This window comes from Misgurnus anguillicaudatus, chromosome 10 (genome assembly GCF_027580225.2).
Source record: "Misgurnus anguillicaudatus chromosome 10, ASM2758022v2, whole genome shotgun sequence".
Taxonomy (NCBI): domain Eukaryota; kingdom Metazoa; phylum Chordata; class Actinopteri; order Cypriniformes; family Cobitidae; genus Misgurnus; species Misgurnus anguillicaudatus.
The window spans coordinates 25,963,607-25,976,291 of NC_073346.2; the positions used below are offsets into that span (position 1 = coordinate 25,963,607).

General features: G+C 36.8%; 1 protein-coding gene across 2 annotated transcripts in view; it reads right to left on the bottom strand.

Moving 5' to 3' along the window:
* Positions 1-9,593, bottom strand: part of mroh1 (maestro heat-like repeat family member 1) — a 45,182-nt gene extending 35,589 nt beyond the window's left edge. Inside the window, exons 1-9 of one of the 2 annotated variants that reach the window (XM_073872241.1) lie at positions 9,367-9,593; positions 8,643-8,742; positions 7,235-7,380; positions 5,704-5,835; positions 5,313-5,475; positions 3,158-3,256; positions 2,155-2,306; positions 1,566-1,706; positions 693-785 (exon numbers count right to left, since the gene is read on the bottom strand). In XM_073872241.1, coding sequence (XP_073728342.1) covers positions 693-785; positions 1,566-1,706; positions 2,155-2,306; positions 3,158-3,256; positions 5,313-5,475; positions 5,704-5,835; positions 7,235-7,380; positions 8,643-8,673 — 957 coding nt within the window. In that variant the 5' untranslated portion in view covers positions 8,674-8,742; positions 9,367-9,593. The remainder of the gene's footprint in view (positions 1-692; positions 786-1,565; positions 1,707-2,154; positions 2,307-3,157; positions 3,257-5,312; positions 5,476-5,703; positions 5,836-7,234; positions 7,381-8,642; positions 8,743-9,366) is intronic. The other variant, XM_073872240.1, reaches the window with a different exon arrangement.
* Between the last annotated feature and the right edge of the window lie 3,092 nt (positions 9,594-12,685).

Below are 12,685 nucleotides of genomic sequence, written 5' to 3' on the forward strand. Positions count from 1 at the left end.
CTTTACTTTATGTAGTATGACTTTATGAAAAATGACTTTAACTGATTTTTCACAGGCATGGTCACATATAAGAAGATAACATGACAGCATTTTAATATAAAAATTATATGTTTGTGTTCAACTAAAGAAAGGAATCCATATACATCTTGAATGACATGGGGGGAGTAAATTATAAACAAATTTTCATATTTTGGTGTGATATATGTGCAAAACAATGAGAATTTGACCATTGAAAACAATGGACTGGATAAGTGCATTTAGGCAAATGCCAGCTTTTTAAAGTGCTTCATTTGTTTTACTAACTGGCATCTGTCCAGAACAGCACCGGTTGTAAGCACAAGAAACAACAAATTAGAATTTAATAACTCTCTAAATTCTGCATTACAGACAGTAAAAAAGCAGAAGCTATACAGCTTGAAGTCAAATCAAACCTGATTTAATATATTGACCTAATTAACACAAAACAAATTCCAGAACAACTATGAAAACAGTCATTTCAGGATTTCCTGTTAGCACCGTTAAATTGTTCTGGGCTGTTGGCTGTGTGCATTTGTGGTTGGACAACTTAAAACCTGTTTTGTCAAAATGTAAACATAATTAAAGGAGTTGTGAAATACCTGTCATGACTCAAGAACAGAAAAGGTGGAGGCACATAGAGAAAGACAGAATGTGTAAAAGAGAAATAGACAGACCTGTTGGTGCAGAGCGAGTAAAAGACCATCAATCTGTGTTTCCAATACTCTGCTGCCCATATTCACAGAAGCCTCCAGAATCTGACACAGACTCTGAACAAACACAAACCCCATCACACCTCATTAAAGACTGTAAGTGTGTTTTGTCTTTAATTCAGATCATCATAAGTCACCATGTCAATACAGAACATTTATTCAAACATAACATGCAGTGAACAGTCAGGTCCAAAAGTGTCAGACCACATTGAGTGTGTTTACTCAGATTATGCTTAATACATAAATAACGTGTAAGGTCATGTAAACACGCTTTTTTATCCGTGTAAGGTTTCAAATGGCTAAAGCAAAATAAGCTTACCTCTTACCTCAACTTAGATGAATAAAAACATACCTATCTTTGTTCAATGCATAAACTTAATCCTTGTACAGCGCGTCGTGAATGTGTTAGCATTTAGCCTAGCCCCATTCATTCCTATGGCACCAAACTAAAGTTTTATTTTGTGCCACCATACTTACTTGTGTAACTACTCATGTAACAGTCTATAAATAGGGAAAACATGGAAGTGTTTGGTGGCTTCTAAATTGATCCCTGTTTGGAGCCATAGGAATGAATGGGGCTAGGCTAAATGCTAACACATTCATGACGCGCTGTACAAGGATTAAAAGTGCATGCATTGAAAAAAGATAGGCATGTATTAATTCGTAAGTTGAGGTAATAACATTGTAAAATATTTAAAATGGTGGTGTTTTCCTTTAAGCTTTTCACTTCAATTGTTAGTAACTTAATTTGTAAAGAAAGCAAAGCATTTTCGTGGTCTCAAACGTTTGTACTCCAAAGCTTTGAGGTTACAGATAGAACAGTATGAAAGCTTCTACCTTGCTAATGATGTAGTGTTCTGCATTCTTTTTGTAGAGTCCCAGTATAGTGGGAAGAAGTTTGGGAAGCTGCTCTTCCAGTTTATCATGAGCCATCAGGTGACTCATTGACCCGACGGCCTCCGCTACAGTCAGACGCAGCTGTGATACGATACACAATCACATCACAATCACAAACACATGTGCATCACTCACAAACTGTAACATAGAGATTCTCAACTGGCTCGCTTTTTAAATTTACACCAAATGGATGCATTACTGTCTGTCAACATAGAAAACAATGCTAAATGCAAAGTATATAGCATGCATCTGCTAGTTGTCATTCTTTTTAAACCTAATTACCCCATTTACTTTCTTATTTAATAGTTAGTTGCACTGCAATGCTCTTCCCTCTTTTTCCTCTTTTTCGAGTCTCATGATTGTCTAAAGAAGACAGGCTGTCTTTATCAGCTTTTTCTACTTATGTTACAAACAACTAAAATGAACCCAGTGGGAACATGTTTATGTCTTCTGTTCAAATAAAAGACTCTCTCTTTAGACTAAGTAAGTTAGCTGTAATTGGATGTGTGCTATGTCTCATTGAGTGTACCTTGGAATCTCTGCTTTGGATCCAGTTGCTGAATAAGATGTCGTAAGCCGAGAAGATCTCACTGGAGAAGGTGTCTTTGCGCACGGTGGGGTCAGGTGCCTTATCCAAATTGGCCAGATACTCTAGAATGCTCTCGCTGAAGCGGCAGAGAGCAGAAACATTAACAGTATGCACACTTAATAGTAATTGACAGCCTGATCTTACAAGAATTCATACATATTTTACTAGTTGTCTAATTAGTGTGAAGGTAATCATGAAAAAACAAGATTATCATAAAAAAGCAACAATAACGAAACCCCAAATCTTACAAAAATATGAATGTGGCTGTACAAAATAAATTTAAACAAATTAGCCACATCGTAAAATACATGCAAATTGGCATGAGATAGCGTTGTAAATAACGTGTTGCAATCAAGAGACAATGTATTTGTGTTAAAATAACCCACATTCACACCACCAGTGACACAATAATAATAGGGGTGGGCCGATCCGATATGCAGTGTCGATATTAGTCTGATATTAGTGAAAATGGCTGGATCGAATATAGTAGAAGTTGGGGAATACAATCCGATCCGACAGCAACACGGACCTTAACTGTCATGCCAGCTTGGCGTAAAGCGTGACTTGCTGAGCAACATGAATTTACAAAAAGTTGAAAAATTGCTTTAAATTGTCCAAAAATTTCATTTTGAATTTTTGTGCTGACAAATTAAAAATGTTGCTACTAGTCTGTTTGAAACATTTAAATAAAATAAAATGAAGCAGCATTATTGGACAATGTATCATTGAGTCTTGAATTTGCACAGTCATTTGTTGCAAAGTAAACTGTTTAAGTTACATAGCTCTGTTTAAGCATGATGCATTTTGTAGGGCTAACAAATGTGTTATTTGCAGCTTTCGGTATCGACAGATACTCAATGTTGTGGTATCGATATCGGTATCAGACATGAAAAAGCGGTATCGGCCCAGCCCTATAAATAACAATAAAATCATAAAACTTTACCAGAAGAAAAGACCCATTTCATGTTGTCCTGTTTGGCCATGCCCAGCATGGGCAACATGGTCCCCATTATAGCATTGAGAAACGGCACCATGCCATATACTGTGGGCAGAAACAATCCACCAAACAGTCAGCTGAACCTACTGAATGTTTAAACAAAAGGTCTACACACACAGTACAGTATATTATGGAGCTACTGTTACCAGCATGGGCGAGGCTAGCCCCTTTTTAGGGGTGCTTCAGCACCCCTAAAAAGGAGCTCAGCACCCCTAAAACTTGGGGCAAGAAATTTTATTATTCTAAAATGTTCGTTCGTCTTTGACCAGGTTAAATAATGTCCAAAACATACTCCGTAGTTTGTGGTTTATAATGTATAATAAGGTAGAAAATGAAAACCTCCCCGCTTAGCAAATGGTGTCATCCTCTTCTTCTACTTCTCTGTACCTGCATCGCTTAGCCCGTCCGTCATTCAGCGCGAAACACACGCAGAGTGAGAATCAGTTAAAAGTGTTGTGATGTAACTTTTTTGTTCAAATCTTACAAAATGTTATGTTTATAATGAGCGAGTGAATCACGAATCAATCTTTCAAGCTGTGTTTTTGTCTTATAATGAATCACCATGGGACACGTATAATAAGCGTTTATTTTCGGATTATTTTATTCCGGCGGGTACCCACGCTGCGGAGTAGTATGGCAAAGTACCTGGGTGACTCGTCCATAGACTTAAACGGAGAGAAGTAGCGCCGGTTACACTGTTCTTCCGCAAGACGCATGCAGTGCGTCTCAGTGGGTAGTTGCATACGTGTGTCTCCGTTGTTAAAGTTTATTGTATGATTTATCGTTCATTTGAGACTTATTTTAACAATCGGTTGTCATGTAAACATGACATCACGTGCGTCTTTTCTGGTCAGTCGTCATGAAAACATGGCGTTTGGAACAGAGTGAAAACAAACTACATATCACTATACCACCAGTAGGCTACCGGTAAGTTATGTGTGAAATCACTAACTGTCTGACTATCAAACTAGACAATAAATATTTTTTTTAGTTTGTCACATGTAGACTAATATGAAGGGGATAACGTTTTTAACCCTTAGTGCAGGAATCACAAGTGTTTTGTTTTAGACATATAGTAAAGGTAATGGTTCAATTAAAGGACTGTTAAAAGAAAAGCTGCAAATTAACAAACTATTAATAAACCTACCATATATTGTAGGCATAAAAGTGATAAACTAGGAGATCTGTCATTTTGACAAAGGCTTGAAACGATACACTGTATATTCACATAAAACCATACCCACACTGCTGGTGTAGCCCACCTTTTGTCCTGAGACTTTAATATGGCATTAATGGCAAAAATGTGCTAGCTCACCATTAATTAGAAATAAAAAGGTTGGCAAAAAAATGCATCTGAAAACTCATCAGATTGATGCTTTAATATGTTATTTAAAAAAATAACATATTTTTAAAAAATAAGCAAAATAAGCATGCTCCCTGACCCTAGAGGGGTAATATTCTTCTCATCTTTTTCACCCCTGACACATTTTCATGCCTAAAAGGTCTCCAAAAAAATCTTTATTTTGGAGTTAGTTGAACCAATGTTAAAATGATAGCTATTTTACAATAGACATATTATTGGTTTCTGTAGGAAAAAAGAGCGGGTGGTGGCAGCGGAGCTCATTGGGTGCTCAGCACCCCTAAAGCTCTAACCCTAGAATCGCCTCTGGTTACCAGATTTTATCATTAATATTATTTCTATAAAAATCTGTAGATGGAGTTTAACCTGTATGCTTTTAGTATAACAGCTAAACAAATAATAAGATTAACATTATGCAAATACATTACAAACAATACATTAACAAAATGCAAAGAGATTTTCACTGCAAAAAAAGTAAAAACAAAAATGAGGAAACACACCTAAATAAACACGTTATAAACACATGTTAAAATGTGAAGTTATGCATAACAAGCAAGGTTCTCTTAAATGAGGAACTGAAAAAACCATCAACTGACAAACACACACAAAGCATGATCCAACATCATCTGATGACATATTATGTATAAACGTCTTATTTGTGTTTTTGAATGCAAGGTTTTGTGCCTTACTAAATGAAACGTAAGTGAGTTTTGAATAAAGATAATACAAATAGATACGCACCATTCGATTCTGACAAATTCGCTAGTGTTTGGACCACAAAAAAGTGCGGCAAAACTCCCGGCTGAAACTTGGTGAGAATCTCCTCCATAATGTCATTGATATATTTGTTGCCCACAGCAACCAAAATATTACTAGCTGCTTGCTGCCATTCTGGGACAACGTCCTATGCAGATGAGAAAATATTTTAGATGTATAAACATAAATCACAATGTCTAACTTCTATTATATATTAAATATATAATATATACTGTATAAATAATGTGAAAACAATCATACTTTCTGACGGAAACATTTTGCCAGGTTTTAACCACATTAAGACTTTAAGAAAAAGTAATCATAAAGTACTACAGTATTTACAAAAATGTAAAACAGCTGTTTTAAAGAAGATCACCTTTGATTTGGTCATCTCATCCGACGCCAGATGTATGACACTCTTAATCTTGGGGTAACTGATGTTATCAATCCTGCTCTTCACCACCAACTCAATGGTTTGCAAGATCACCACTCTGTGGCTGACCACAAGCTACACAAAAGACAAAAAGAGCTCATTCTCAAAGATCTGGCAAAATCTCATCTATGTTAGTTAATAAATAGATAGCATTACTACAGTGACATTTAAATCACACATTTAGTAAACAGAAAATCAAATACTTATGGTTGCATGGAATAATAACATATGAAGGGCTCAGATGCAAAACCCTCTAAGTGCGTCTGACATGTTTTCTTGTAAATTTGCATTTTTTAATCAGACTCTTAATGGACTCTTCCAACAAACCGGTATTTTTGAATTTGCTGAGACCGGGACTAAGCGGATTTGAAGCGAAAATGGTTAATGAACGTATATGTGCCGACAGCATTCGATCAATATCATCATCTCATTTTAGACGGAGGTGGCGTTTAGCGTTTTTTGCATCTGAGCTCCTCATGTACAAAATCAATACATGTAGGATATAGCGACAGGCCTAATAAAGGCAAATTACACTTGCATTAAATAATGTAAATCTTCCTCACGCTGGCTTTAGGTACTCACAACTGGCTCATATAATTTGTACTATTTTACAAAGTAATATAGTTTTAACAGGCCAAATTAAAGTCCATAAATACATGTATTTTATATATATATATATATATATATATATATATATATATATATATATATATATATTTTTTTTTTTTTTTTTTTTTTTTTTAGAATAGCCAGTCACATAATTATGTATGAATCACAATGTTAGAAAATAAACCGCGCAAACACAGGAACCACATGATTACGTAAAATGAAAACAGGCCATGAGACTAAATAATGTGACACATTAAATTACAATACAAACATCGGTCACACCATCAGATGCATCATGTGCATGAGGATATCAACATAAACTGATGACATACTGCTTTCTGTCAGCAGCATAGCTGAAATGACTTTAATTGTGGCCTTGTCATTGTTATAAACACAAAAATCTACTCAAGTTTATATTAATAATGTAACCTTATAAAGTAAAGGGTACCTATAAATTTGCACTTAATTTGAAAATACACATTTTTCTCTATTCACCATTTTGATAACATACCACATCACTCCTTTCAAGTGTCCAAACTACATTAAATGTTTTTAGTTTATTACAAAGTAAGAAACTAAGATATCAGTAAACATACAGTGTTAAAAACACCATCACATTCTTCACATAGGAGAGCACAAGAGACACAAACATAAATGCACACACATTATGCGAATCTTAAAGAGACAAGATTCAGTAACAAGCCAGTAACTCCATTAAACTGTTAGTCAATTAAACTAAACTCAATTTAAATTCTTAGCAGATTTTCATTCATACTGTATATCTATTTTTGATGCTTAACATAACATTTCATTGGAAAACTCATTTAAGTGAGTTTAAATGACATAAGACGACTCTTTGGCTGACCTTTGGGTGTTTCACCAGGTAGTCCTGGCACATTGACAGGACCTTATCAGGCTGCTGGTTCCCCACTGTCAAGATTGACTTCCTGACCTGCTCCTGCACCACAGGATCCCTGTCATTGGCAGCATCCAAAAGAGCCAGGGTCACCTCTGATTGGACGAAACATACACATAAATATATATGATTTCCGATATATGTGCTAATACACAACAGCATACATATATGTACACACAACACAAAAGAACATGTTTCAAAAGCATGATCTCACAATTTATCAGCTTTTTTTACAATTTGGGAAATTCAGTGTAAGTGTAATTTCATCAACATCTTACAAGCATTAATTTATCTTACTAGCTCAAACACATTTTCTGAAGGGCAGTAAGCTTAAGTATGTGATCAATTCATCATTGAAATGACTGTTATGGTACATATTGATATGGTATGGTACATTACTGGTACATCACGATCACTCTTGCTCCCTTACTCACAAAACAGAGACCACAAGGCATAGGAAGCTCTGCAATGCAGAACATCTTAAAACAGATACAGGAGCTTATCTGATTAAATCATTCTACCTACCTAAACATACTCATGCACTGATCAAATAGGGGAAGAGTTAACTGCATAAGAGAAGCTCATGACTCAGTGTGACTATGGCTGCGTCCGAAAACTCTAAATTGCTGCCTTCTGAGGCAGCTTTCCAAGGAAGGAAGGCATCAAGGCATGTCCGAATTCAATGTTTGGTTTACTTCCTGTCTCCTGAGATACCTATGAGTGGGCGTACAATAAGAATGTGATTGGTCGAGCCCGGTCGAGTACGAAAAATAAAATGGCGGCCAAGGACGCGACTGGACCACCAATTTAGTGTAAATAAAGGTAGATTTTCACTTTTTACACCTTTTAATTGCATTTCTAGCGAGAAATTAGTATTGTAGTTTTCAAATATGTGATTAGTTATCACAAATGCGCTCTCTGTTTATATTTCAAGCACACTGCCTTTGAAGTGTGTCCGAAAGTCTTTCTCTGAGCTGCCTTCATGCCTCCGAAGTCATTTCCTCATGAGGCAGCGAGGCAACGAGTCACTGCCTTATGTGTATTTTGTCCTTTACATTTCCCCTTAGGGATGGACAACATGCATAAACCCTGGAGCTGTATGTATAACTTTATTAATCTACCCTCTCTTTGTTTTGCTGTGGCTTGCTTTGGTTAGTAGCCATATGCACTACAATAACCAAACAGACTGTTCCTTTATTAAATTAAACATCTAAGAAAAAAATAGAAACATTAAATAATAGCTAAAGCATATCAAATACTCTTGCCCACCGTGCTCAATGTAACAGGATAGCGTTCTCATGTGTTTATACCAACATTAAATCTATTGAAGTAGATAGGGAGCAAAGGGAATACTCACGCTCCACATCAGTCTCCTCTATAATGCCCATAACGAGGCTGGCAGCAGATTTAGGTACCGGTATGCATCTGTTAGTCCAGTATCCCTCAAAGAGCTCACCCTGCAAATACAAACCAACAACATATTTGTGTCATAGCAAGCTGCCTAACTAGACAATAGTTCGTCAGCATTATAGTAAGACACCTGCGTTTAGGAGGTCATATGCGCACCCAACGTCCAAATATTAGGTGTTGGACATAAAGTACCGCGAGAGCGATTCAGAAGCTGTACTATGGAATCGCTCTCGCGGTAATTTGATGTCATATGGCATTCAGTCTGCGCAAGGCTCCATGAAGCCTATCTTTCTAGTAAGGTACTCACTAGGATTTGAGACGCAGACAAAAACCCGTTCCATGTGATTAGGCAATGCGGAATAAAAAAATAAAAAAAGAAAACAAGACGCTATAAGACTGTATAAACATATCTACACACAGTATAAAGATCTAGACGCGTAAATCATACACCAACACTGATGATGAGCACTTCCACATGTCGTTATTTCACTGTCAACTTCCTCAAAGCCACGACACACTGAACTACTATGACAGCTTTTGCGTTACATTGTTGCGTTGAGGGCTTTGCCCCGAAAACAACTGCAATACGAATACAAACGTTTTGTATGCTTTAACAACAACGTAAATGTTTCATTAAAGATGTAGGCTACATTGTGTCAATCTTGTGTTACCTTCACCGAGTCCGCTCGTCTGCTCGTTTGGCCGCAAACTACACACTCAGGTCTGCTTCTCTCGGATGCATTGAACAGTTATTAGCGAAAAATAAACGGAGAATCGGATTTAAATCCAGTAAATGGTTGTGACTCTGAACTCGACTGTGCTTTTTCACATTTGAGGTTGAGGTTGGTAAACACGGATTGGTGGTCTTGCTACATTGTAGGTAAACACGCCTAATCACGTGCTTGTAACGCAACAGAGTGGGCGGGGCCTGCGCGCTGTCATCCAAACACCAACGAAGAAGAGACCTACTTAATTATTCATATGCACCATGTCAGGGGCAGAGTCATAGAAGGATAGGGGAAATTGAACATTTGGAAATATGCATTAATATTAAAGAGGCTAAAATGTACTTTTTTAAAAAACTTTTTTTACACTTCTGAGACAGGTAATCGTCATGCATTTCAACAAATAATATATTACAGATATAAGATGAAGTAGAATCTGTGTTAGTATCCTTCTGGTAGTTACTTTTGTGAAAACATCTTGCTTTATTATATTATTTCGCTATTTTACATCCTTATTACATATGCTGGAAATGTGATAACCTTTTTTTTACTTTAAAAAAACCTACAAACATAGCCTATCATATCTTTTTCGCCAGTAATAATCAAAATTATGATGCACCACACATATAGCCTAGTAGACCTCTTTTAATGCATGTTTTTATTTCAAGTAAGTTGTTTATTTCTATATTCTTGATCAATGAAAGGCAGATTACATTTGGTAGTATGTTTTCATATATATTATTGTAAAATACTTAATATGCTAGACTGCTAGTGTGCAATTACAACGTAGATTTTTCAAATAATTCTGAAGACTGATGAATGGTGAAATTTGTATAATGACAGTAAAAGTGCCACAAAAGATCCACCTTAGTTTTAACTCTCACAAAGAGCACTAGAGGGAGCTGGTGAACTCTTTTAGGCGCTACTTAAGGTGACATTAAACAGTGCATCTTGGGAAGTTGCAGTTATAGAGGCCTCCACTATTATTGCATTGCAAATAACCTGCAATGCTGTATTTCCTGAATTCTGTATTGCTCAGTTTGCAGATACAAACCTGCAACATAGAGGATGTGTCCAAATCTAGCAAGTTGCAAGCAAGCAGTTTGAGCATTATAGATGCCTCCTGCATTTTTTTTGGGGGGGGGTGTCAAATGTGCACACAATGCAAAAAATGCATGTGTCCAACTTAATGTGCCATTGCGATGAATAACATCAAAGCACCACGACAGTACTTGGATTCGACAGGTCCGCACAGTGCTACATAAAGCCTTCTGTCTGTGTCTAATAAGCAGCTCACTTAGATTTAAGGCACAGCTATTTTTCACCTGGTTAAACAAACCCATTTAAACAAACTTAAATAATTGTTTTTATTTTCTATACTTTATGGCGCTAATATTCAAATGCCTTTTTTAAGAGTGCCTTGACTCTAAATTATGTATTGCATGAGTTGATTTATATAGGTACTGCTGTAATTACACAGCTTTTATTTGCATGGCAATATTTTCTACTCTTTATTTTCTTGGCCTTTTCAGAAAGTGAGATGAAAGCTTTACTGCAACTGACGAGACACATCAGGGATTTCCAGTTTTACTTTACAAAATCCATGAGACACTGTGACCCTTTTCATATTTTAATTACAAAAATACCATTTTCTCCCTTTTAATGCACTGAGAGGTTTGGCAGCCATTAAAGTCAATCCATTTTTTCCCAGTTGGGATTCCAGGTCTGAGACAGAATTACAGAGTGAGTCTAATAAACAGTTTGGTATGGATCGCTCACAAGAACCTGCTGCTTTACTGAGAGGCACCTAATGTGTGACAGACACGTGTGTGCACACGTAGCCAAATAAGCAGATGAAATATTTTCAGCTCTGAAAAAATGTGACATCTTAGTATTGTTTTAAATACGTTTTGTAATATATGTTTGCTTAGACTGCCTGTTAGAAGTGAAAATAAATCTTTTCAGTCTTCATGTGGAAATGATATTTGGATGGCTGTGCTGGCATTCAAATAGGCAAAACTGCCATGATTTGCTTTAATGTAGATCAATAATTCATTTAACATTTACACACTCAATAAATACAGAGTACACCTGACAATTAGATTCATACACCCGTTTAGTTTTATATCAGCATGCACAAAGAATTTTGAAAAGTTTGAAAAGTTCATAAATAATAGTGGGTAACAAAATCCCCTCTCTCTGCATGAATGAGGGTAATGTCCCTTTAAGGGCATGACAAATTTTAGAGCTTGTACAGCTCTGTCATTACCCCTAAAATTAATATTTTTACATTTAGTGAAACGAAAGGTGAATCTCAATAATACAAAGGTTAGGCACACGCCAAAGCTCTAAATCGACTATTTATGCTTGGTTTAAAGAGAGAGAAATCAGGACCACATGTGGGGGGGGGGATTCCAAACGGCAGCCGTAAGTCAGGGTCAGTTTTGTTGTTAGCACAGAGTGGTGTGGATCAGTACAGACAGGAGGGTAATCTGATCTGAGACCAGATCTCTGACGTGATGTTTAAGAAAAGTTCAGGATTGTGTATTCAGTGCAATACGCTGGCATCACACACGCACACACCTTTACACACAGAAAACTATCCAATCAGAACATTTAAGTATACAAGTTGAGTCATAATAAATAAAGTGAAATGACACAGGGAATAAGTATTGAACACATGAAGAGAACAAGGTGCAAAATGGCATAGAAAGCAGATCACCCGAGTATTGAGAGAGAAACCCTGCACCCTATCAGTACTAATTGATATCAGCTGCTTTTGATGGCCTATAAAGGCTTCTCATTACCCAGGAGGCACACAGGAAAGACTTCATGATGGGTAAAAGCAAAGAACTCTCTCAAAATCTTCATAATCTTATCGGTGAATGGGGGAATGGTTATAGGCACATTTCCAGAATGCTGAATGTTCCTGTGAGCACTGTGGGGGCCATTAACCGGAAATGGAAAGAGCATCATACCATAAACCGGCCATGATCAGGTGCTCCACGTAAGATGCCTGTCCGAGGAGTCCAAAGAATAATCAGGAGAGTTCTCCAAGAGCCAAGAACCACTCGGGCAGAACTTCAGGAAGACCTTGCATCAGCAGGTACTGTTGTTTCAAAAAAAACTATAAGCAATGCACTGAACAGCCATGGCATCCATGCACGCTCACCACGCAAGACTCCATTGCTGAACAAAAAGCATGTTAAAGGGCTCGGTTAAAGTTTGTGTAAGTTTGTGTGGATTATTGGGAGACTATAATATG